Consider the following 27386-nt stretch of genomic DNA (forward strand, 5'->3'; position numbering starts at 1 on the left):
AAAAATATTTATTAAGTCGACTTAAGTGACTTTAACTTAAGAATGAATCAAAAAAATAATTTGTTAAAAATAAAAATATTTTAAATATTTAGATGAAAAAATTAATTGAATTTTTAAAATAAAATAAAATAAAAATTCGATTAATTTTTGATTTTTTAAAAAATTAAATTAAAAAAATAACTTAAGTTTTTTTAAGTTGACTTAAGTGATTTAAACTTTAAAAAAAATAAATTTATTTTTTTTATCTTATTTTTTAAAAAAAAAGCTTTTAATAAATTTAAAAAATACTTATTTAAAAAAAATAATAAAATTCAAAAAAATCAAACGTCTTTTTCTCGACTTTTTCAAAAGCAAAAAAAAAACATTTTCACTCGAAAACAAACTTTGATCCATGCTCGAGCGAAAACAGTACGATAGTCACTTTTGCTTTTCATTGATAATAGAACTACCGCAGTGTAAAAAGTTTCTTTTAAAACGTTACCCAGACGTTAATTGTGTTTAATTTGCATCTAAGACGAAACCAGTAACAACAAACCTCAAAGAAATGTAATCGAAACATCGCACAAAATCAATTAAATACCTCAAAAACTTCATATCTTCTTTTTTTTTTGGTGTTGCATCTATACCAGTATATTATAATATTAAAACATACACACACATCGTTATATATATAATAATATAGAAATACATACAGCAGAAAAATAATAATAATAAAATCAACGAAAAAAAAGCAGTGAAGAAAGAAGAGTTGCTCGAAAAACCTGAAAGTTTCACGTGAAATTTCCACGATGGAGGTAAGTCCGTGTTCCACGTTATTTTCGTTGCTCTAAAATTATCCCAGAACATTTGGTTCTACATTTTTACGTTTTTACAACAAAAAAGTGTATTACAATGTTATGCAACATATCTTACTTTATATTGTGCCCAGATATACATATACATACGCACACGCTCGTCGCTCGATATATCTTTGTGCCTCTTTACGCTACACATGCCTCCGATTCGTACTCACATATGATATTTTGCATCTCCCAACATTTTTTTTTTTTTAAATTAATTTATTGCTTTTTTCGTACAAAATTCTAACATATACGAAAAAAAATAAATGTTACAATGTGCAGTTAATTTAAGGTAATAACGAGCTCGAAACAGACGAAATGCAATAAATTCAGAACGCAAGAGCGTTGACAAACGAGTGGGTGCGTCATTCTTCTTTTTTTTTGGGATACGCGCCCGAGATGAGCACAAAAAGATATAATAATAATGAAAATGTTAAATAACGCAAAAAAAAGAGAACAATTAGTGAACGAATGATGATGAATGTCTATAAAAGGCTAGATAAGTATATATGAAGAGTTTGTTAAGAGGCGAGTGTTAAAAGTTTGTATCAACAAAATTGTATGAAAAATGTATGAATTGAAAAAAAAAATACTTAGTTTCTAAACATAGATATGTTTGGATAACTGGTTAACTTGAAAGTTGTTCAATACTATATTAATACATTGTAATGTAATTATTTTTTAAATTAAAAAAAAATATTTATTTTTATTCAATTTTTGTTATAACATATATAATTATTTATTATTTAATTTAAAAAAAAGTATTTTTATTATTATTTTTAATTTTTTAAAAAGTAAAAAAAAAATAATATTTTTTTTATTAATAAGCTTAACAAAAATTATGAAATTTTTTTATTATTTTTTTTATTAATCATTAATTTTAGAATTATCATTTTTAAATTATATCATATATGATTATTTGAAAATATTTTGTGCCTAAAATTATTTATAATTTTATATAAATTTTTTTTTATTTTTTAATATACTTTATTTAAAATTCTAAGCAATAAAAATTTAAATATTTATTAATTTTTTTATGTTATATTTCATTTTTTATTATTATTATATAGCCCTCTTTTTAATGTATCTTTATAAAAAAAATAATTCTTTAACTTTATTTTTAATATAATAATATTATATTGTATTGAAAAATAATAATTTTTGTTTTAAAAAATCTATTTTAATAATAACTTGAAATATTTAACTAAATTTTTTTAATTTTTTGTTATTTTTATACAAAAATTAACATTTTAATTAAGATTTTTATTTGAACAAACTTTATTTTTAATATAAATAATAATTCTTAAAATTAATGAATTAAATTTTTTTTAAATAATTTTTTTATTTTTGTGTGAATTTTATTTTAATTTTTTTTTTGTTGATATATCTTTGTAAACTTGTTAATTAAAAAATTTATATTTTTTATGATGAATATTAAAATTTTAGAAAAATTGTTAAATTTTCATTTAAAAAAATATTAATAACAAACATTAATTAACAAACTTAACATAAAATAACAAAAAAATATTTTTTTTTGTAAAATTCAAAATGTTTGTTATTAATATATTTTTTCAAATGAAAATTTAATTTTTTTTAAACTTGAATATTTACAATAAAAAATATAAATTTTATATAAATAATATAATATAAATTTATATAAATATTAAATTTTATATTAAAAATAAAGTTATTTTAAATAAAAATTCTAAATTAAAATTATTATTTATATTTTTTGTTTAAATAAAAATAACATTAAAATTTAAATTTTGTTAAAAATAAAATATTTTAAGTTTTTATTAAAATATATTTTTAAAATAAAAATAATTATTTTTTTAATACATTTTTAATAAGTTTTATTCATTTTTATACAAATTCATAAAAAAAAGTTAAAATTTGTTAATTTTTGTACATGTATAATACATTTTTAATGTTAATAAATTTATTTTTACACATTATTAATTATATGTTGTCAAAAAATTAAAATATTTAATAATAATTTATTATTTTTCATAAATTTTTAAAATACACGTAAAAAATTTCATTCAAAAAAATCACAAACAACAACGAAAAAAATGTAACCCGCATAATATTTGGCCCGGTAGTGCATCCATTCTTCATTTTACACATAAATATTTTTGCCGTACAACATACATCCAAACATATGTATAATATAAAATGTAAGCTACTAATGATACACATTATAATGATGGTGCACATTTGTACGACAACGACGATTTTCATTTTTGCAGTCAAGTTCACGGTCATGTTTTTATATCATTATTTCATGTGTTTGTGTATAATTTTTTTTTTTTTTTGTATTTCTGCTCCGTACATAAGTAGTATATTTTTGGATACTTATACAAACATGTGTAAATAAAATATAAAAATATATCGCACACAACTACATGACGACGACGAGCGATACGACGAATAAAAAAAATTAAAATAAATAAAATGAGCTGATGCGAAACAATTGCGGTGTGGTAACAACAAAAAAAAAGTTACATTACCAAAAAATATATATATATGTTCTAAAACTATAGAAATCGACAGAAACATTATTTATGTTTTCATGTTAATTTTATGAGTGGGTTTTGACATGAAAACTTGCGAGTGAGTGTCGTGTCGTGACTAAATGAAATGGAAATTTTGGCTTTTTTTTTTGACGAAATCGAGCAAGAAATCGAAAAGTTCTCGCTCGATAATAATACGCACGCCTTATTATAAATTTTTGATAATCATCGTCGTCTTTGTACTTGAAGGCAGTGTCGTACTTTTTGAACATGAAATTCGTTTCTTGAAAATAAAACTTGTTAAGAATTTAAATTTATTAGAAGAAAAAAAATATTTTATTTTTTTTTAATTAATAAAAGTAAATTTTTTGAAATTTAAAAAATAAATAAAAATTATTATAAAATTTTTTATTAATTTTTTTATAATTTATAATTTAGATTTTTAAATTAAAAAAAAAATAAATAAAAAAAATAATAAATAAAAAAAAAAAAAAACAAATTAAATAAATTTAAATAACTTTTTAAAATTTATTTAAAAATTTATTCACAAAATTTTTGAAAAAAAAAACAATTGAAGTAATTTTTTTCTAAAAAAAAAAAAAATAAAATTTATTAAAAAAATTATTTATTTTAAAATTCAAACTAAAAAAAAATTGAAAAAATCTTTTTGAACAATTTCAAATAAATTAATAATTTTTTTTTAATTTTAGGAACCTAAAATTTTTTTTAATATTATTCATTTTTAGGATTTGACTTAAATATAATTTATTTATTTAAAGTTAATAAAAATGTATTTAATTTTAAAATTTAATTTTTTTTAAATAAATTTATTATTATTTATTTATTGAATTTTTTACTCGATTTGTTTTTTTAACTAATTTTTAAATAATTAATCCTAAAAAAACAAATAAATATTTTATAAAATTTGAAAAACCTGAAAAAAAATTTTTAAAAATTTTGCTTGGTTTGGATTAATTATATAATATTAATTTTCATTTTTAATTTTTTTATTTGATTTTTATTTATTTTTAATATTTTTTTTTAACTCAAACCTGAACAAAATTAATTTGTTTATTAAAATAAAAAAAAATATTTTAATTTTAAATGGAATTTAAAAAAATTAATTTTATTTATTTGATTTTTTATTAATATTTTTACTTGGTTTGAATTTTTTTTTAATTAAAGAATTTTTAATACCTGATTTTTTTTATTTTATTGCTCAATTTAGATTTATTTGAAAAGAAATTAATTAAAAATTTTTTTTTTAAACTTTAAAAATAGTTTTAATGAAAATTGATTTTTTTAAATTAAATAATTAAACTTTTAGCATTGTTTAAAGAATTATTTTAATTTTTGGGACCGGAAAAAAAATTTAAAAAAATTATTAAATTAATTGTAAAATTTTTCTTTTTATTTTTTAATTCTAAAAAAAAAATTAAAACCTCGTTAAACATTATCCATCACTGTTCGACGTAACGAAACAACAAAAAAACACATGAAATCCATCTATCGCACTTTGTTCAACTATAATAGCTTTTTCTGACATATTATTATTATTTTTATTGCTTGTTCAGTAATCAAGTATCGCGCACATCCAATATATACAATAAATAAATTTTAAAATAATTTGCCCGGATTTTCGTTATTATAAAAATCACCAGACTATCAAATAAGATACAACCCGAAAAAAAAATTTTTACATTAATTTCCATCACAATCTCAATTTTTTTCGGGTACACAAAAAAAAAGTACGCTGAACATGTGTTTTGTTGTCGTCTCTCGTTGCGCGGAACGTCGTTCGTTGTATAACATTAAAAAAGCATTTATAATGGAAGAAGTTTTTTTTTGTGCCTCTGCTTCTTCTTAGCAGAGACAAGTCACGGGAGACGACGACAAAAACAAGAAAAAATCACATGTTAAGAGAAGTCAAAGAGGTAATGAAGGCCATATTGCCTGTTTGCTTGCCATCACACACACACAATGCTTTAATGAATTTTTTTCTTACGTTGAAATATTTTTAAATGAAAATTTCTAATTTTATCACAAATTTACGTGGAAGCGTTCGAACAAAAAATTAGTTTTTTTTTCTTTGAAGGAACGACATGAGATTTATATATGGTTTAGAAACATAAAAAAAATAGAAACGCGTGTGAGGAAAAAACCAGAAGATATTATGAAATACAATGGAATGGAAAAATTTACATAAAATTAATGATTTTAGTTTTTTTTAAATTAATTTTTAAATAAATTTTCTTAAAAAACTATTTTTTTTATTTAATTATTTTAATTAATTTTATTTATTTTTTTATTTATTTTATTAAATTTAATTTTTTTATTATTTTTTTTTATTTAAAAAATTTTACCTTCAATGAAATATTTTTTTTTGTGTAAAAAATATTTTTCATGAATTTTTCTTTTTTGACAGTTTTAATTTATTTTTCATAAAAAAAATATTTTTTTCCCTTTCCCTTTGATTTATTTTTTTTTAATATTTTTTTTTTTTCAAATAACAAAATAACTTAAAAATCCTTTCGAAAAAAAATCGAACAACAAACAAATTGAACGATATTTAATCATTGAAAAAAAAATCATTTTTCAAAAAAAAAAAAAATAGCACGACAAGTCATTCATCTGACTAATGTTTGACTAGATAGATAGATAATTTTTGTTGTTTTAGCAAATTGATATATTTTTTCTTTTTTTTTTTGCGTTAATGACTCGTCTTCATCATTCGAGAAAAAAAAAATGAAGAAGAGAAACACAAGAAAATGAGGAGGAGTGTGTATTCTAATGAGCTGATAAGAGACAAAAATCAACATCTTTTGTTATAATTTCCAAAAAAAAAATGCACGAGTTTCAATTTTTTTTGAGGGTCATCAGCTGATGATGGAATATTTTTGATATACTGAAATGGATTTTTATTTGAGATGGATTTGCATATTTTTGTAACAGTGACGTGACTTTTATTTATTTTCTTTTTACAGGAATTCCTAAATTTTTTTAATTTCTTGAAAAAATAAATATTTCAAAGAAAAATTAAAAATAACTAAAAATATTTTTATTTTTTTATAAGAAAAATATTTTTAGAGATTTCAAGGGCAAATTTAGACCTTTACTCTTGAAAAATTATTATAAAAATAAAATATATTTTTTTAATAAATTTATTTTTGAAAAAAAATTAGAAATTAATTTTTTTTATATTTTTAATTTTTATTTAATTTATTTTTTAATTATTTTTTTTAATTATTTATTTATTTATTTTAATTATATTTTTTTTAATTAAAGTTGTAAAATTAATAAATTGAATATATTTGAATATTTATCAAAAAAAGACAGAAAATAATAATTTAAAATAAATTAGGTAATTAATTATTTTTTTTATTTTAAAATTAATTTTGAACTAATTAACTTATTTTATTTTATTATTTTTTTTATTTTTTTTTTTGTAAATTTTTTTTTAAATTTTAATTAAATATTATTCGAAAATTTTTAAAGAATTAAGAAAAAAAATTAAAATTATAATTTTATTATTTTAAATAAATTTATTTTATTTTATTAATTGAATTTTTAAATAAAAATTATTATTAAACAAGAAGTAAAAAAAAATTAATTCTAAAATAAAAAAAATAAATAAAAATATTGATAAAAAAAAATATTATTATTCGAAAAAAAAAATTTAATTAAATTTTAAATTAATTAATAAAATAAAAAAAAATAATAATTAAAATAATTAAAAAAAAATAAAATAAATAATTATTTTTTTAATGAAATTTTTAAAGAGAAAATTTCATCTCACATCCCTGCTATTTTTACATTTATTTATCCAATTCATTAATAAATTCAAATGAAAAAAAAATCGCTGATGATGATGATTGTTGTTGAGAAAAGCGCGAAAAATTCTCGAAAAGCAGGAGAGGAGGAGGGAGAGCATTCGCGACATAGAGAGAGACATCTTCGTCACAAGGTCACGCAATGAATTATTATTATTTTGTATTTTAATTTCTGAATTTATTTTTTTTTTTGTGTCTTTGACAGACACGAAACCTCTTCTCGTCTCCGCATCTTCCGTGCCTCAACAACAATTGTATGAATAATTAATGGAATGATCCATTCTGGAAAATTTCCAAAAAAAAAAACTGATTATTGTTTTGAAGGCAATCCGAGAGACAAGCTTATCACTAAATAAAACACGAGATATAGTTTTTGTCTTAATGAATGCGTTTCACATTGACCTGCGAGATAGCACCGAGATGCATTCCGATGCAGTAAACCTTGAAGCGTTGTCGTCATCGTCGCCTTCCTGGCAGCTTGTTTGTTGCTTGAATGACTAATTTGTAGCTAACAAGTTGCAATTTCGATCAAATGCGACACGAATTGGGGATTAATGGTGCCAAAACGTGCGAAAAACGAGCGTGTGAGGGGAGATAAATGCTCGATAAGAGATAAAAACGAAGGAATTTCGACACAAAAGAAATTAATTTCCGGTAATTTATTGTACTGAGTGATGGTTTTGGAGTTGGAATGATGTGAAAAGGCGATTTTTGTATTGGAAATTGATGAATTTAGGACAAGATTGAATAATTTTACGGAGAAAATCAATTATTTTGTGAGTAAATTTTAGATTTAAATTAAAGAAAATTTATTTTTTAACTTTTTGATTAATTTTTAGAAGAAAATTATTTAAAAGTTGTAAAAAATAATTATTTTTTATAATTTTTTATTTATAATTACTCGTCATTTAGTAACATCAGTAAATTTAAAAAAAAATTATTTTTGAAATATTAAAAAAATTTGAATTTTTTTTTCCACAAATTCATTATTTTATTTTTATAAAATTTAACAAATTAAATTATTAAAAAAAATATTTATTTTTTTATTTTAAATAATTTTCTTAATAATTTCATTTTATTTTTAATTTAATTTAGTTTAATAAATTAATTAAAAATAAAATTATGAACTTGTGGAATTTTTTTTTAATTTCATATTTTTTTTAATTTTTTTTTACAAAATTTGCTTATTTTGTCACTGAAATTACGAGTGAAGCATGAAAAAAAATTAATTAATTAAATTAAATTTTTGTAAAAAAAATATTTTAAAATAATTTTTATTTTTTTTTAATTTATTTTTTTGTTTTTATTAAATTTATTGAATTAAATTATTAAAAAATTATTTTAAAAAATAAATAATAATTAAAATAAAGAGTATAATTTTATTTTTAATTTAAATATTTTAATTCAATAAATTAATTAAAAATAAATAAATGAATTTGTGGATTTTTTTTTTAATTTTTTTAAATAAAAAAAATAATTAATTAATTAAATTAGTTTTTTATCAAAAAAAAATATATTTTTAACTAAGTTGTAGTTTTTTTTATAATTTATTTATTTTTTTTTTTAATTTCAAAGAATAAGAATTTAATAAAAAATTAAATTTTTATTAAACAAAATTCAGTTAGATTTAAAAAAAATAATTTAATCTAAATTTTTTGAACAAAATTTTAAATTTTTAATAAACAACTTTAAAAAAATTAATTTTTATTTAATATTAATTATTTAAAATAAATTAATTCAATTTAAATTTCATTTAAAAAATTTTTCTGTTAATTTTCTAAAATTTGAAAAATTTATATTTAAAAGATATTTTTTTCTAAAAAAAAAGAAAAAATTAAACTAAAAACATTAAAAACTCGTTTATTAAAAGTTACTTAATTTTTTTTTTTTCAAATTTCAAAAAAATTATTAAATAATTGTAATCTTCAGAAAAGAAAAGAGAGAAAAATATTCAAGAAAAAAATTCAATGTGAATATTTCATCAGAATTTTACAATTTCAAGTCATTCAATACATCTTTTCCGTTACAAAAATCCCATTTCACAACCATTACATCACACTGCCAAGCTCTAAACGAACGCCAAAACGTTTCTATTGCATCTCCGTTACATCATTTCCCCTAAAATTGTAATTTATTGTGAAAAATTATACTTTTGATACTCGAAACGCTTCTCAAAGTAGCCGAAAAATATCGATTTCTCATAAATTCACGTTCAGTTCTGTCGGAATTTCTCTCGATTTTTCATTATAATGACCTAATTTCGTAATGAAATTAAAAGTTTGCGACTTTTTTTCTCCTGAAATCGACAAAAATGCGTCATGAAGAAACCTGCAATGAATAATTTCCTCATAAAAAGATGATTTTTTTGCCTTATCTAAGTCCTTCAAAGCCGATAGTGACCGACTTACGGTGCGTTAACCAAGTAAAAGTTGAAAACCCGCACGGCATGCGATGTTTTTTCGCTTCATTTATGACGAACGATAATTTTCCTTTAAAGTTTCCTTCAAAGTTTTCCCTTTTTCATCGTTTTAATGCTTTGCGCAAACATAACTTGCGTTATTATTATTACCCTTGATAGCGTACAAGCAACTTTTGTCTCGAAAAGAAGGAGTTTTGGGGATAAAATTTACATTTTACGCACATTCAACCCGATTTTCACACGATTTTCTTCGTTTTTACTCACTTTTCGGGTTTCGCAGAGGCAAATTTTGGCATTGGGCGACCCAAAAAACGTTTTCGTCGTAACAATCCCGCTCGTAATCCAATTTTCTCTGGTTTTTACGTAACATCCATGACGATATTTCCCATTTTTTTCGTCTATTATTACATTATTTCGTCTTCTCTTTGCTACTTCTTCTTCACTTTTCATCGCCATTGGGTAAAAATTGTTCAGATTTTTGCTTTTTTTTCCTTCTATCATCATTCTTAATCTATTTTTGTGTAGAAATGAGATTCTGACTAACTATTGTTCGGCTCGTTGCGAAAAAAAAAATAGATTTATGCGGAAAAATTTCACTTTCAAATACTTCTCTGCATTTTTTTTAGACATCTACTACTTATTATCATTGCGAAAAACGAAAAAAAAGTGAAAATTTTTATAAAATGAACCAATTTCTCACAAAAAGCTGAAGGAAGGTCTCGTGAGATTTGCACCTTTTTAATAAAAAAAATTGAAGAAACGGAGAAAAATCATAAAAAACGAAAAAAAAATTTTTTTTTTAATTCTGTCAATGAAGATAAATGACACGAGACAGTCTCTATTGCATGCCAGCAGACTCCCAAAAATGTATATTTATTAAAAGTTTCGTTGGGAATATGGCTTCGCATTGCCATTGCTTTGTCGTTGTTGTGTAATATCAAAGCTCTTTTTTTCGTGTGTACGAAAAAAAAAGAATTAATGATATACACGAAAAAAATGTATTGAGAATTTTAAGTTGAGTTGAGGTTGGAATGTTTGACTTGAGCGTATTTTTTTATTAATTTAATTTAAATTATTTTTTTAATTTTAATTTTTTTAATAATTAATTTAAAATTATAATTAAAATAAAATAATATAATAGGTAATTAATTAAAATAAAACAATTAATTAAATTAACTTTTATTTTAAATTTTTCCTTCATTTTATTTATTGTTGAAATTAATTTTAATGAAAATTATTTTTTTATAATAATTTAATTAGATTTTATTTAGTTTTAATTTAATTTTATTAATTAAATTTTTAAAAAATTAAAAAAAATAACAATAATTTTTGTTTTATTTTATTTTAATTTATATTAATTCAATTTATTGTTTTTTTTTTTTTAAAATAATATTTTTTAAATTTTAATTTAATAAAATTTCGTAATTAAAAAATTCATATTAAAAAAAAAATAAAATATTTAGTATATCTAAAATTTATTTAAAATATTTTTTCAAATTTAATAAATTTTATTTTATTTTTTTTTATTTTTTATTTTAAAATTTAATTTGAATTTTTTAATTTAATTATGTATTTTAAAACTAAATAAAATTTTATATTTTTATTTAAATAAATTATTTAAAAATAACTTTTATTTTAAACTCGTTCTAAAATTTTATTTTATTTTAAATTAAATTTATTAAAATTAATTTAAATTTAATTAATTAGTTTTATTTCAATAATTTTAATTAATTTTTATTTATTTTAAATTTATATTAATTTAATTTGTAGTTATTTTTTTATTTTAATATTTTTTATTTTATTATTATTAAATTATTAAACAATAAAATGAATTTTAAATTTTTTTTTTTAAATTTTTAAAATATTTAGTTTGGGTAATATTATTTTACATATTTTTTCAAAACTTATTTAATTTTTGTTTTGTTAAATTATCTTTAAAAATATAAATTAATTTTATTAATATTTAAAAAAAATATTTCTAAAAATTTTCGAATTTCTTCATAAATATTTCAACTATTTTTTGTAAGATTTTAAAAATTTCTCAGTTTTTTTTTATTTTATTTTTTATTAATTAATAAATTGATTTTTATTTTTTATTTTCATTTAACAAATTTTTAAAACAAAAATAAATTAAATAAAATATTTTAATTTGTTGAGCTTCTTTTAAAAAAATTTTAAATACATCAAAAACTTTGAAGATTTTTTAAAATTTTTTAAAAAATTATATGAAATTTTTTAAATTATTTTTTTTTTTTTTTTTTTTGATTTAAAAATTTAAAGAAAATATAAAAATTTGTTTTAAAATTTTTTCTTAATTTTTATTAAATTTAATTAATTATTTTTTTAATATTAATATTTCAATTTTTAAATAATTTTAAATCTTAAATCAACAGACAGACATAAAAAAATAAATTTTCCCTTAAAACCTCCTTTGAAACGCATTAAAAACAGCAACACAAGAACCTTTTATTATTATGGATACACGAAAAAAAAAATAAAAACTTTGGCAACATATATATCTCTATCTCTCGCTGAATAATTCGTGTCTGGGTAATAAATATCTGCCGGTGTCTGTAAAATATTTTTTGTACTGTATACGTATTTATCCAGACAAGACTCTTTTTTTTTCTCTCGGTATGCGTGTTTCTTGCACAATTGTACTTCGTACTTCGGAACATCTGATGGCTGCTTGGAAACCGCAATGGAACTTACGAATTTTTGGGAAAGACGAAAAATTTTCAAGAGTTAAAAAAAAACAATAAAACTCATACAAAAGGCGTCGCTCGCACTCACACAATCACAACGAGTATTAAATAATATTCTACTCTTTTTTACAATATTCTTACGTGCAGAGAGCCGCTTTTATTATTATTTTTATTATCATACATGTAATAAAGTATAGCTGAGACATATAGAACAGCCAAACACATGCCGTGCCGCATTTATACTAAACTTAGTAATATATAACATATATATTTATAAACATATGTGTATATTTTAGTTACTTCGTCTGTACACGACGTACGAGTCTTATTATTGTATAATATGCAAAACAATTTGAATTCGCGAAAAATACAAAATAAATTCAGTGCGAGACTTAATGTCGCTCAGTGAAGATCGCGTTTTAGTTTTTTCTTCATCAACAACATCACAAAATATATATTTATCGTTTAAAAAGTAAAAAATATTATTAATAATAATTAAACATTAATTATATATAATAAAAAAAATCCAATATATAAAAAATTCTGCCTCAAGCGATCAATTCCAGTTTCAAGCACAACTCTAAAAAAATACAAAATTAAAAATCAATCAAAAAATTTAAACTAGAAATATTATTTAAAAAAAATAAAACATTATGTTATTATGTAACATATATAAAGTGAACGTATGTGTATAAATATTTAAAAAAAAACTATCATTATTATTATTTTTTGTGCGGCACGCCAACATACGCGAGACGACGCCGCTGATAATAATAAATTGAAAATTATACGTCAACACACTTGTTTATATATTGAATCAATAAATAATAATAATCAACAACAATTTTTTTGATAAACTCCAAATATGTATAAATAAATATTTAATCTCAATAATAGTGAGGTCTAAAAATAAAAACCCACAAAAATAATTAATTATTTAAAGAAAAAAGTATTTTATTCAGTGAAATTGATTTTGGTGTCGAAAAAAAAATTATTATTTGGAAAAATATTGAGACTGAAGAAAAAGTGTAACGAAAAAAAAATATTATTAATTATTATTAAAAAAAAAAGATTAAAAAAGCAATCAATTTAAAAATTATTTATGAATAACGAAAAAAAAATCTGTATAATATAATATAGAATACTAAATAATAATTATAATGCGATAATAATAATTTAAGAGCTTGGCAGTAAATAATTTGGTGATTCAGCATCTTCGCATCTTCTAACTTTTTAATGGATTTTATTGAATTGAATTATTTTGTGAAAAGGAAAAGTATTTTTTTTTAACAAAAATTTTTATATATATATAAAAAATAAATAAATCAATATTAAAGAAACAGACAAAAAAATACAACATTAATAAAAATAAAAAAACGAGATATGTTAAAAAAGTAAAGAACATTAATTTGGTGATATTTTATTACTTGGCAAAAAAAACTTGTTATCAGCGGAATTATATATATATATATACATTTATGATTTGACCAAAAACGTATAAAATGGATAACTGGATGCAGGAAATGGTAAAGTTATTAAAAAAGTATTAAAATGTAGTTTATATTTTTTATATATATTATAATAATATTATATATAATAATAATATTATTATAAATATATTTTAATATATTCTTATAAATTATATAAAAAAAATAATACAAAATAAATTTAAACGAATAAATTTGTAACACGAACGAAAAAAAATCGACGAATAATATAAAAAAGCAAAATTAAGAATTTTCATTATGTAACATTATAGTCGATTCGATATGATATATAAATTTATACACTTAGTTTTATTTATTATTATTTGTAAGATTATACTTTTGTACACATCATTCTGGCGAGGCTTTTTATTTTTTTCTTTATTTTATTAAAGAAGAGCTTGTCATACAATATTCAATTGTGTAATAGTGTTCTCTATACGATACGGGGTTTTTTGTTACTTGCCAAATCAAGTAAAAAAATAAAATAAAAGAGAAAAAACTTTTGAACTTGTCTGACAACTATTATTTGGATGTGTAAGCAAAATATATATATATGTATGTTTACTTTAAAGACGAAAGTTAAAGTTAAAAGAAAATAAAAAAGAATAGTGTGTAAAATTTATTTTAATTCTTAATTTTTTTTTATTAATAAAAAAAATATTGTTTGTTATGAATCATCTCGCGAGACTTGTCTCTGTTAATTTTTTTTCTTTAAATATGTGGTTTTGTGTATATTTTAAAGTTTATGTTATACATTTTTTTTTTTGTTAATTTGATATAAATACTATAAATTAGAAAAATGTTTACAAATTTGTGGTTGGGTTTCGACCTTGATCGATTTTTTTTTATTGTTTTTACAAAAAAAAATATATAAAAAAAAAATGTTTTTCTAATTTTTTTCTACGATTTAATGTTTATCATTTTACGACTTTTTTTTGTTTAAATGGACAAACGTGTAATTTAATTTTTTTATGAACGTAAGATCTTAAGTCAAGTAATTTTCACGAATTTTTAGATTTTTTTTAAATTAAAATTCGAACATTAATAAAAAAAATTATTTTTTTTTTTTTATACATCAATTTCTGATTTTTTATGATGTAAATGACTTAATGACTTAAGATCTTACGTTCATAAAATTTGTAAAATTCTATGAACCTAAGCTCTTAAGTCAAATAACTTCTACGAATTATCAGATTATTTTTACTAAAATTCATACATTATTTAATAAAATTTTAAGTTTTTGTATGAATTTCAGTAAAAATACCTGATAATTTATGAAAATAACAACTTAAAATCCTTACGTTCATAAAACGTGTATAATTTTATGAACGTAAGGATCTTAAGTCATATTTTTAATAAATCATTAGATTTTTTTACTGAAATTCGTACATTCATTAAGAAAATTTTGAACTATCTTAAGCTCTTTAATACTTTTGAATTTCAATAAAAATTTCTGATGATTTATGAAATTTATGACTTAAGGAAAAACTTAAGATCCTTACGTTCATCAAATTATACAATCTTTATGAACGTAAGATTTTAAATCAAGTAATTTTCATAAATTATCGAAAATTTTTAGTAAAATTCGAAAATTAATAATAAATTTTTGTGTGAATTTTAGTAAAAATTTTTAGGATTCATGAAAATTTTAACTTAAGGCATGACTTTATGAACGTAAGCTCTTAAGTCAAATATTTTTCATGAATTATCAGAATTTTTTTACTAAAATTCGTACATCAATTAGGTATAAAGTTTTATTTTTCCGTATAAATTTCAGTAAAAAAAATTTGAATTTTCAAGACTTTTTGAATTTTCATAAAATTTTATACGGATTTTAAACGTAAGATTTTAAAAAAAATCTTAAGATTTATGAAAATTACGACTTAAGGTTTGACTTAAGACCCTTACGTTCATTTAAATTTTTTTACACGTTTGTTATAGAATTTATTTATTTTAATTTTTCGTTGGTTCAAAATTTTTCAGAACTAAATTAATAATGAAATTAAAAATTAATTTTTTTAAGACTTAAATTTAAGCTTTTAAAAATTACAAAAAAACTTAATATTTTTAAATTTTTTGAAAAATCAAAATAATTCAAAATGAATTTTAAAACTAAAATTTCAAAGTTTACAACAAAAAAAATATTTTTAAATGAAAAATTCAAAAAAATCGAAAAAAAACTTCACCATGAAAAGGGATACCTAACAAAACATTTCCCAAAAAAAAACCTAAACTAATCTCTGCGTTGCGTGTCGATCGTTAACAGTCCCTTTACGACTCTAGTTCAAGGTAACGTCTGATTTTTTGGCGTTTTGCGTGCTGAGAGTTAACAGACGACTCATATTATGCTGTGTTTATTGCCCTTTATTGCTATATTGTTGATAATATTAATTGATGTAATATTTTTCCCAAAATTCATTGACGTAACCAAAAAGGTAGAATTATTCTCAATTCAAAGTCCGCTGATCAGCACCTTTCTAGAAAGTAGCTGAATAAATATTTACAACGCCGCGCCGCGCGATAATAATAATCGCCTTAATCCCAAACGTAGTATTCTCTCGTCAGTTGTTTGTGAATTTATATTCAAATCTATATAAAAGCTCATTGTTACAAGTTTATAAATTTAAAACTAAAAAAAAAATCAACACACGGCACTAACTGATACAGATTTAGATTCATCATCATAATTATCATTATTATTATCATCGTTGTACATCTGCGAATTATTTTGCTCTCCGTTTATATTGTACTAGATTCTAACATATATAGATGAATGTATAACAAATAACAAAACTAAAACATGGCCTTGAATTATTGCTCTTACGTCATACGAAACTCACTCATTAGATTCGCAATATTCGACAAGTCTCGCTGCATGCATAGTTTAGCGCGAAAAAAAACAAGCAATAATTTACTCTAACAAGATTTTTTTTTCTTCTTAAATGTATGTTATATATTGTATAATTAAAATAATTCATTAAAAAATTGATAAAGAGCTGCCAAAAAAGAGAAAAATCTTATAGTTGAAAATTGGATGAGATTGCATCTCTGTAAACAAAACGAAACGAGCGGAGATAAGAACAAAAGAATAAATTTACAAAATTAACAAGTTTTGGCAGCGTTACATTATAAATTCTATTCCGTTGTAGGAATTTTTTCTTGAATTAGTTCCATTTTCAATTTTTAATGGCCAAAGCAATAATTTGTGAACGGTCATAAAAGAAAAGAAAGTATTTGGCGTGAAATTCTAGTTATTTGTTACTCGTGTCTCGATTTTGGTAGAAAGAAAAGTAATAACATTACTCATAATAAACATTTGATATAAGCTTTAGGTTGGTGCAATTTTTTAAAATGTTTCATGTTTGATGGTTTTTTGTGAATTTTATAATTCGAAAAAAATTTTGGATCGATTTTTGTTTGAGTTGTTAAGTTTTAATGCTTGGTTTAGATTAATTGAAATAATTTTTCCATTGTTGATGATCAGTAGAGTTGAAATTTAATTTAAATAATTTCATTTATAAATCCCAATGATGTGTTTTTATGTTAAAATCTGAAAATAGAAAGAAAAAAATATTGAATTAGCATAAAAGCGATTTACAAATTTTTGAATTTTTTTTTATTTAATTTATTATTTAAAACTTTGTAAATTATTTTGATTTAAATTTTTTCACAAATTTTAAATTAATAATTTTCATTTACTTTTAAATTGAATTAGCGAAAATGCGATTTTCAAATTTTCGACATTTTTAATTTTTTTTATTTAAATCTGTATTAAATATTACGTTTTTAAAAAGTTTTGAATTCTTTAAAAAAAAAATTATTGAATTAGCAAAAAGCGATTTACAAATTTTAAAAAATTTATTTTTACAAGTTTTGAATTCTTTAAAAATATATTTCATTTGGAATTTCAGCTTGAATTAGCAAAAATGCAATTTTCAAATTTTAGATTTTTTTTTAATTTTTTTATATTAAAAAATTTTAATTAAGAAGCTTGAAAATAGAAAGAAAAAATTAATGAATTAGCCAAAAAGCGATTTACAAATTTTTAATTAATTTTTGAGATTTTATTTTCATTTTATTATTTTGAATTAAAACTTTATGAAAATAAGAAAATTTAAATATTTTTTCTCCAATTTTGAACTATTAATAAAAATTCATAAATAGTTATTCTTAGCTTGAATTGAAGAGCACAAAGACGATTTTCAAATTTCTGATCAATTTTTTGACATTTATGAAATTTTTAAAAGCTTTGAGTTCAAAATTTTGTTTAAATAAAGTTTATTTATTTATATTTATTTTTTAGAATATTAAACAATTTTTGAATAATTTGAAAAAAAATCAGTTAGAATTAGCAAAAAACAAATTTAATATTTTCAACTGTTATTTTTGAATTGACATATAAAAATTAAATTTTTAAAAAATTAAAAAAAATATTCTTCAACTTTACAAATTTCAAAAAAAAATTAAAACTTTTCCATTATTGCATCTGCCTATTATTTTATATAGTAAACAAATCCATAATAATACTACACAAAAATCCATAAACGTTCCCTATAACGACGCGTATACATAGAACTACCGTCGTGTAAAACATATAGATACGTAAAATTCTTGATTCGCAGACTACTAAAAAGTATCATCACTTCTTTTTTTTTCGTCTTTTTGCATACACAAATACTACCAAAAGCCCCGTATTGTCCATATATGCATACCAACACAATCGAAATAAACACAAAAGAGAGACATAAACACGCACACACACACACACTCAACTCGTTTTCCTTGAACTTGGCCGAGAAATTCGTACGAGGACGACTGTTGTATGCGGAAAAACATATGTATCATAATAAATATATAGTTCATGGCACATATTGGTATACGCGGAAAAAAACCTTTTAGTGTGTACGGGAGTGCCTTGTGTATGTTTATAAACATTATTACATACGTATCTGGTATAAAATAATAATAAAATATACATTTCTGTAATAATAATCGTTCTTTTTTTTCGTATGAATGCAATGTCTGTATGGATGTTAGTCATTTGTTTATATAAATGTTTACATTAAAACTGTAGCTAGACCGGCGTTTTTTTATATAATAAGTACAATAATAGTCATGTATAAGTAATTTTTTTTATTTTTATCTCGTTTTTTATTAACAATGTTTTTTTTTCGGCGTTATAGACGTAATTTTGCCGAATTTAATGGGCTTTGATGTACAAAAGTTATAATTTAACAACCTATATATTTATTTTTTTATTTTTTAATGAAATGTAAATATTTATTGTTTAATAAGTTTAATATGTCTTGTTAATCATTTTTATTAACAAGAATATCATTAAATAACTTTTTGTTCAAAAAAAAAAATTAATATATTATATATTCTGTTTAAGATTTATTAATTGTTGAATTTAAAAAAGTAAAGTAAATTTTTTTACACAAGATTTTTAAGATAATTTAAAAAAAAATAATTAAAATTAAAAAAAAGTTAATTTCTATAATATATTCAATAAAATTAAAGTATTTAATTTATAGTAACAATAAAAAAATAATTATATTAAATAATAAAAAAAATATATATAATTTTTAAATGTATATATTAACATGTTTTTTATAATTTTTTACAAATTTTAAATTTTTTATAATTTTTAATTTATTTATTAATTTTTTTTTTTATCTATTTATTTTATTTTATTCATTCATTTTTATTATTATTATTTATTTATTTTTTTTTAATTAAATTTAAAAGTTAATTTTAGTCAATAAAATTAAAGTATTAAGTAAGTAAAATAACAAAAAAATATATTAAAAAGAAATTTAAAAAATATGTTTTTAAAATATATATTAATATTTATAAATATTTTTTTTTTACAAAATTTTATTTTTTAATAATTTTTTATTTATTTGTTATAATTTTTTTTAATCATTAAAAAGGTAATTTTTGTAAAAAAAAATTAAATTATTTAATTTAAAATAAATCGAAATAAATATAATTTAAAAAAAAACCTTAAAACATATATTCAGTAAATTAAAATTTATTTAAAATTTTTTTTACAAATTTTTTTTTTATCATTTTTTAAAATTATAGTTGCACATTTTTTTAATTATAATTGAATATTATTATGATTTTTTGAACATAAATATATTATAAAAAAAATTATTAAAAATTCAAAAATTTATATTTTAAAAATATATCATAAGTTAGATTTCGTTAATAAAATTATATATATTTTTTTTTTAATTTTTAAAATTATTATTTTTAGATGGAATATTTTATCAATTGATAAAAAAAATATTGAATATATAAAAAATTTTAATTAATTAAAACTTAACATATTTATTAAAAATTATAATTAAAATAAATATTAATTATAAAAAAATAAAAATATTTTCCAATTTAAATGAAATTTTTATTTTTTAAAGAAATTTACTAAAATAATTAATTTTAATAAAAAATATATGTTATTAAATAATAATATATTATACATCTTCAATTTGAAAATGTTGAATAATAATAAAATTATAATCATATTTTAATACTTTTATTATACAAAATGAACAATATTAATCAAATTATATAAAATTGTTATTATATACAATAAAAATATATAATAACAAGTACTTTTAATATAAAAAATTACCGCATTAACATCAAAACCATTAAAATAGTGTTTTGTTTAATTGTCTGTAACATATTTTTTTTGCTTATTCAAACTACAAGAATACATTTTTTGCATTAAATTACCAAAAAAAAAGACGTCTGGCAAGAAGAACATGATTGTGCAGAAATTATCGACAGACATCATGCATGATATACTTTACAATACCCGAAAAAACAAAACAAAACTTGCATAACGATTATAATTAAGAATATTAACAGTCGTCATTGTCGTCACATGCAAAAAAACGCAAAAAAAAAAACGAATATTTGGAAGTCACGCAAATGTAAGGCTTCGATAAGTAAATTGGATTGCCGAAAATCTCATTAAATTGTTAATTTATTGCCGCAGTAGCTATTCGTAGAATCGATAAATAGTCGATTTTTGAACGAAAAATTTGGAATGAATGCCAACAAAGCCAAAAATAAACATAACGTAACATTAAAAGAAAAAGTGAATTGCAAATACAGACTTTGTTTGCTTAATATTCGTGTGTGTGTGTGTGTGTTTGTGCATCCGGCTTTGGAACATGTGTAAAAGTGCAAAAAAAAATTGCACATGTTAGACGACGGGCGACCTGCATTTTGTTATTCTTACGTTTTTTTGTTCGAATTTTCTATGGGAACACACACCGATCGTCGTCTTTTGATACTTGTCGGCAATAAATTCAGTTTTTATCGAATAATTTGTCTGTCGAAGGCAAAAAAAGCGCTTAAACCCGAAACCAGATGTTCAGAAAAAAAAATTTTCTAACAAAATTTTTGATTTTTTTTTCTCGTTTCAGGTTTCAATGATGACCGAAGGGAGCACACGTATCAAGCAGGAGATTGATATTTCGTGCTGTAGTCCGACGCCGTCGTCCAATAGCAGTAACAACAACAACAATCTTGCACACACCACCCTTTTGTTTAATTCTTCGGAAGCGAATGTAAGGAAAATTTTTTTTTCCATGAAAATTTTTTTTAATTTTTTTCAAATTTTTAGCTTGAGTACAAATGCAACCCCGATACTTTAAGCAGTCCCATAACAGACACCACGATAAATTCATCGACCCCAAACTCACCGGATCGTCAATTCTGTAGTTCAACATCTGCCTTAGGTGATTTTTCGAGTGATTCTTTGTGTCCCGATACCGTTAAGACTGAGGATTTGCCGCGGCGAGTGTGTCTCGTGTGTGGCGATACCGCATCTGGCTTCCATTATGGCGTGGCCAGTTGCGAAGCGTGCAAAGCATTTTTCAAAAGGACAATTCAAGGTGAGTTTTTTTTTGGAGTTTTAATCGTGAAAATTTCGAGTACCTATGAATGGAATGATATTGAATTTAATGGACAAAGATACCAAAAATTTTTATTTTCATTTAAAAGTTAAAAAAAACTGCTAAAAATTAAAAAAAAAATCAAAATTCAAAAAAGAATAAAAATAAAAAAATAATTTTTTAAAAAATTTTCATGAGATAATTTTTTTTTAACATAGAAAAATGTAAAAAATTTACCAAATTTGAAGCTTTAAAAAATTTAAAATATTTTTTTTTAATTTCGCAAAATTTTGTAAAAAATTATAAATTTAAAAAATTATGCAAAAATTAATAGTTTTTAACAAAAAAATAATAATAATGAAAATAAGAAAATATTAAAAAACTATTTAAAATGTAAATTTAAAAAAAAATTCAAAAATTTAATTATTTTATTTTTAATTACTTATTATTTTTTATTTATTATTATATTTTTTTATTTTATTTTTATTAATTATTTAATTTGATTTTAAAAATACTTTTAAATTTTTTTAAAAATAAATGTTAAAATTTTCTTTAAAATTTCGTTAAAATTAAAAATAAAAAAATTTAAATTTGAAAAAATTAAAATTTTATATTAATTTTTATTTTAAATTATTTTTTTTTAATTTTTTTTATATTTTATATAATTAATTATAAAAGATATTTTAATATTTATCAAATTTTCTTATTTTCTCATATTTTTAATAAACTATCAATTTTGTATACTATAATTTTACACCTTTTTTACCTTTGAATATTAAAAAAATCGACATAACAATGAGCAAATTTTTTTTTTAAATAAATTAAAAATAAATAAAATAATAATAAATAAATAAAAATATATAAATATAATTAAAATAAAATAAATAAATTTTTGAATAACATTTTAGATTTTCATTTAAAATATTCCAAAAGTTGATATTTTCTTAATTTTATAAATTTTTGTGAAAACTGATATTTTTTTTGAAAAATAATTTTCAAAATTAATATCATTTTAAAATTAAATCAAAATTAATAATTTTAAAAATTTACAAAAACATGTAAAATTATTGTAAATTTAACGAAATTTGTTATTTTGTATAACAAAAAAAATTTAAATTTTAAATTTTTTTTAATGTTCATTAAGTCGAAAGAATTTTTAATTTTTATATCGAGCTAACGTCTGAAATTTGAAAAATTACAGCAATTTGAATCAAAAAGTACTTTCATTAATAGATTCTGTGATTTTCAACGTTAAACAAACCTCAATCAACAAAATCTATTTTTTTTTTCAATTCTTTAAATTCTAACCGCCGCAAATATTCATTTTGTTTTGTTTTTTTTTAGGCAACATTGAATACTCATGTCCGGCAAACAATGACTGTGAAATAAACAAACGCCGACGGAAAGCATGTCAAGCGTGTCGCTTCAGGAAATGCCTGCAAATGGGCATGCTAAAGGAGGGTGTGAGACTGGATCGCGTACGTGGCGGAAGACAAAAGTATCGACGCAACCCGAATGTATCACCGTACCAATTGCCTGCGTCATCTACCTCATTGAATCGAGTACAAAGTCTAGAAGATATAAAATTTCTAAATACGCTGATGCAAATTAAGCGGGAACCAATAACGCTCGCGTGCTGCGGCATCGATCTGCAAACGGCAAATCGTCAATCCATGGATTCGCATCTGTTGTCAAAAATCTCGATTGGCGACACGGAGAGCTTTATGGATACGGATGAGGCGACGTCGACGATGATTTCGACGACGGAGCCGCAGGATTTTCTCTCCGTGCTGAGCGGTTTGTATGATTACGAGCTGACAGCAATTATTGGATGGGCGAAACAAGTTCCAGGTGAGAATTTTATTGAAAATTTTTTTAAAAAATTGTTTAAAAAAAATTAATTTTAAATTAAATATAATTTTTTTATGAAAAAAAATCTTTAAAAATTAAAAAAATAATATTATTTTGAAAAAAATTTTAAATTTTGAATTTTAAAAAATACAAAAAAAAATATAAAAAATAAAAAAATAATATAATAAATAAAAAAATTCACTAAAAATTAAAAAAAATAAATTTGAATTGATTTTTAATTTTTATTTATTTTTTTTATAATATTTATTTTAATTTTTAAATAAAAGATTTTCATAAATAATAAATTAATGAAATAAAATTTAGATAATAAATTATTTTGTTATGAAATTTTAAATAAATTATTTTAAAATTATTTAATTAATAAAATTAATTTAATTTTTTTATTTAATTAATTATTTTATTTATTCTTTTGTATTATTCAAATTTTAGTAAAAGAATACAATTTTTTTTAATAATCAATTAATTTTTATTTATAATATTTAAAAAAAATAAAATTTTTCAATAAAAAAAATTTTCCTTCCTATTTTCAGGTTTCTTAGAACTTCCCCTGAACGACCAAATGAAATTACTGCAAGCGAGTTGGGCAGAAATCCATACTTTACGCGTAGTTTCACGATCAATTCCACTCGTCAATGGTCGTCTCAACTTTGCATCGGATTTTTCCTTGGACGAAGCTGCTGCAAAGGAATGCGGAGCAAGCGAATTATACAATTATGTGAGTTTTTCTCATTTTTTCAAAAAAAAAAAATTTTTTTAAATATTTTTATAATTTTAGTTCGTCCATTTAACACAACGATTTGAACGAATATCTACCTCAAAAGAAGAATTTTATCTTCTAAAAGCACTTTTATTAGCCAATTGTGATGTGATGGGTTTGGAGAACCAAGCTGACCTCAAGAAACTCCGCGATTCAATACTCAGTGCGCTGAACGATTGTGTTTTCGTTTCAAGGTAATTTTAAATTTTTTATAAAATTTTTCTTTTTTTAATATATTTTTTTTTAATTTTAAAAAAAATTATTTTTATTTTTTTTATAATAATTTTTTTTTAATATAAAAAAAATAATTTAAAATTATTTAATTATTTCAAAAATTATAATTTAAAATTATTTAATTATTTCAAAAATTATTTATTTTATTTAAATTTTGAAATAATTAAATAATTTTAAAATAAAAAAAAAATTAAATTAAATTGAAATTTTAATTAAAATTTTTTTATTTAAATTTTTTTTTAAAAAAAATAAATAAATTAAAATTAATAAAATTTATTTTTTTTATTTAAATTTTTTTAATAATAATTTTTTTTAATTTAAATTATTTTTTTAAATTTAATTTAAAAAAAAATTAAAATAAAAATTTTTATGTGTTTACAAATTTTTTATAAAAACATCAGGGAAATTTAATTTAAAAAAAATAAATTTTAAATAATTTTTTTTTAAATTTTTTTTTAGAAACATGTCTGCAATTTCACACCAACAACAACTTTTGCTGTTACTGCCCGCGATGCGGCAAGCAAAATACGTTGTGCGCAACTTCTGGACCGACGTGCATCGCATTGGGCGAGTCAAACAACGACTTCTCGTGGAGATGATTGAGGGCAAAATTTAATTTTGTTTTGTATTTCTAATAATTTTATTAATTAGTTTTTAATTTTTTTCATAAGTTTTATTTAAAAAAAAATAATTAAAATTAAAAATAATTGCAAAAAAGCTATTAATACTAACACAAAATTGGCAAAAATCTCACTAAATGCAATTTAGATACCTTTTTGTACAAAATAACTTTTATATTATAATAATTATTATTTTTAAAAATTTATTTAGTTATGAAGTATAAAAAAAAATATTATGAGCTGGTATGATTGATCACTATTACACAAAATATGACGTCTCTCGTTGTTGTGATGAAATAATAAAAAAAAAATAATGATTATGATTAAACATTAAGATAGAAGTATATAAAGGGAGACTCATTGATGGAGTAAGGAAAAAAAAGTAGAAGACTGTTTATATTGTAAATTATGAAATTTTTTTATTATTATCATTAATAATAATATTATTTAAGAATCTTTTCGATTTTTTGTCTTTAATAAACGATAAGCACACACACTCACAAAAAATAACCGTCATCCAAGAAAAATCAACAACATACAAAAAAATAATGAATAAAAAGGTCTTTCATTTTTATTATAATTTTTACAAAAACAAAAAAAAAACATCAGAAACAATAATTAAAAATAATAACAAACAAAATACTAACAAACAATAAAAATGCATTTAATGCACTCCTATATATTATATTATTACAATTTTAGTAATTTACAATATAATATTATATATATCTTTACAAAAAAAAAATGTATTCTAATAACACCCCTTGTAGAAAATAATACAAAAAAAAAACCTTAAGACATTATTTATGATGAGCTTTAATCATAATAAGTTATTCATTACACAAAAAATTAACACAAAATATTAAAAATATAAAATTATTGACCAAAATTGTCACAAAATATCATCACTCTCTCTAAATTCTCTGTTCGTTATTTGTATGTTGTATACGATCGTAAACGTTCGTTTCTATCATTATACCTATTAGATTGGTTATAGAGTTCCTTAAAAACGAAAAGATTAAAAAATATATAAAATTAAGTGTTTCAAAAAAAAAAGTATAAATATATATTTTGAAAAAACATACAAAAAATAAAGATGTTTCGAATTTATCAATGTTTATGCTTTTTACACGTCGTCTCACACATGTCGGTAGTAATATTAAAAAAAAATAAATTAAAAAAAAAATCGAACAACAAAAAGCAATTATTATATATATATATTATAAATATTATAAAATTATAGTCTGGCGAAGAAAAACAAATATGAAGATTGAAATTATTAAAGTTTTAAAAAAATATATATTAAAAAAGTTAAATTTTTGGAGATAAAACAGTGATTTAAATGTTTTTAACAAAAAGAAAATATTTTTGGCAATATTATTAATTATAAAAAAAAATATGTTGTTCACGAAAATAAATTAAAAATTAAAAAAATCATCACCATTTTAAAATTAATTAATTATTATTATTTAGATTTATTAGCAATAATTAATAATAATAATTATTATTTTAATTAAAAAGCAACGGACAAAATTAATTTTTTCTATATTATAATAATATATATTATATTAATTATAATAAATTAAATTTTAATATTAATATTAAAATATTATTATATTATATTATATATTTATATATTAATATTAAAAATATATAATTATATTAATAATAATAATTATATATTATATATAATATATATTATATAAAAATATAATATAATATTAATATAATATACAAAAAAAATTAATTTTGTTTGCCACATAAATAATAAATAAAAAAAATATTTTTTTTTTCATAACAGTATCGTTTCCTTATCAATTACAACAACAAACAATTAATTATTATTAATAACAACTGATAATGAATGTTTATTATGTTTAAAAAAGAAGAAAAATTATTATTATAAGTGTAACGGGTGAATTTGTAAATGTATAATTTTATTGCAAAAAAGTTTATATTATATATAACATTAAAAAAAATAAACATTACAACACATTTATTATGAAAACAAATAATATAAAACGTAGCAATAAAAAGTATTGTTTCGGAAAGAACGAAAGAAAGTTATAGATATATATTATATATGATGAATATTGTTAAAGAAAAAAAATTATAAATGGAATCACAGTATATTTACATTAAACATATAAATATACGTATAGCTTTGCAAAGAATATTAACAAACAAACAAAAAATA

At 19.9% G+C, this 27386-nt stretch overlaps 1 protein-coding gene across 2 annotated transcripts; it reads left to right on the top strand.

The window, feature by feature from the left end:
* The first annotated feature begins 441 nt into the window (after positions 1-441).
* On the top strand, positions 442-25677 carry LOC134833344 (steroid hormone receptor ERR1-like). 2 transcript variants are annotated; one of them, XM_063847641.1, is made up of 7 exons: positions 442-794; positions 21236-21379; positions 21436-21706; positions 23051-23557; positions 24109-24293; positions 24354-24529; positions 25029-25677. In XM_063847641.1, exons 1-7 carry the CDS (start codon positions 789-791, stop codon positions 25183-25185), a joined length of 1446 nt encoding a protein of 481 aa, XP_063703711.1. In that variant the 5' UTR covers positions 442-788; the 3' UTR covers positions 25186-25677. The 2 variants fall into 2 exon arrangements, with proteins under 2 accessions (XP_063703711.1, XP_063703710.1); XM_063847640.1 differs by lacking the exon at positions 442-794 and adding an exon at positions 13765-13832.
* The last annotated feature ends 1709 nt before the right edge of the window (positions 25678-27386 follow it).

The sequence above is a fragment of the Culicoides brevitarsis genome, chromosome 3 (assembly GCF_036172545.1).
Source record: "Culicoides brevitarsis isolate CSIRO-B50_1 chromosome 3, AGI_CSIRO_Cbre_v1, whole genome shotgun sequence".
Classification (NCBI taxonomy): Eukaryota; Metazoa; Arthropoda; class Insecta; order Diptera; family Ceratopogonidae; genus Culicoides; species Culicoides brevitarsis.

Coding starts and splice junctions, on each gene's coding strand:
- LOC134833344 (XM_063847640.1), top strand. CDS start 13,809: ATGGATAACTGGATGCAGGAAATG. Junction 21,707..23,050: donor TTTCAAAAGGACAATTCAAG/GTGAGTTTTTTT, acceptor GTTTTTTTTTAG/GCAACATTGAATACTCATGT. Junction 23,558..24,108: donor ATGGGCGAAACAAGTTCCAG/GTGAGAATTTTA, acceptor TCCTATTTTCAG/GTTTCTTAGAACTTCCCCTG.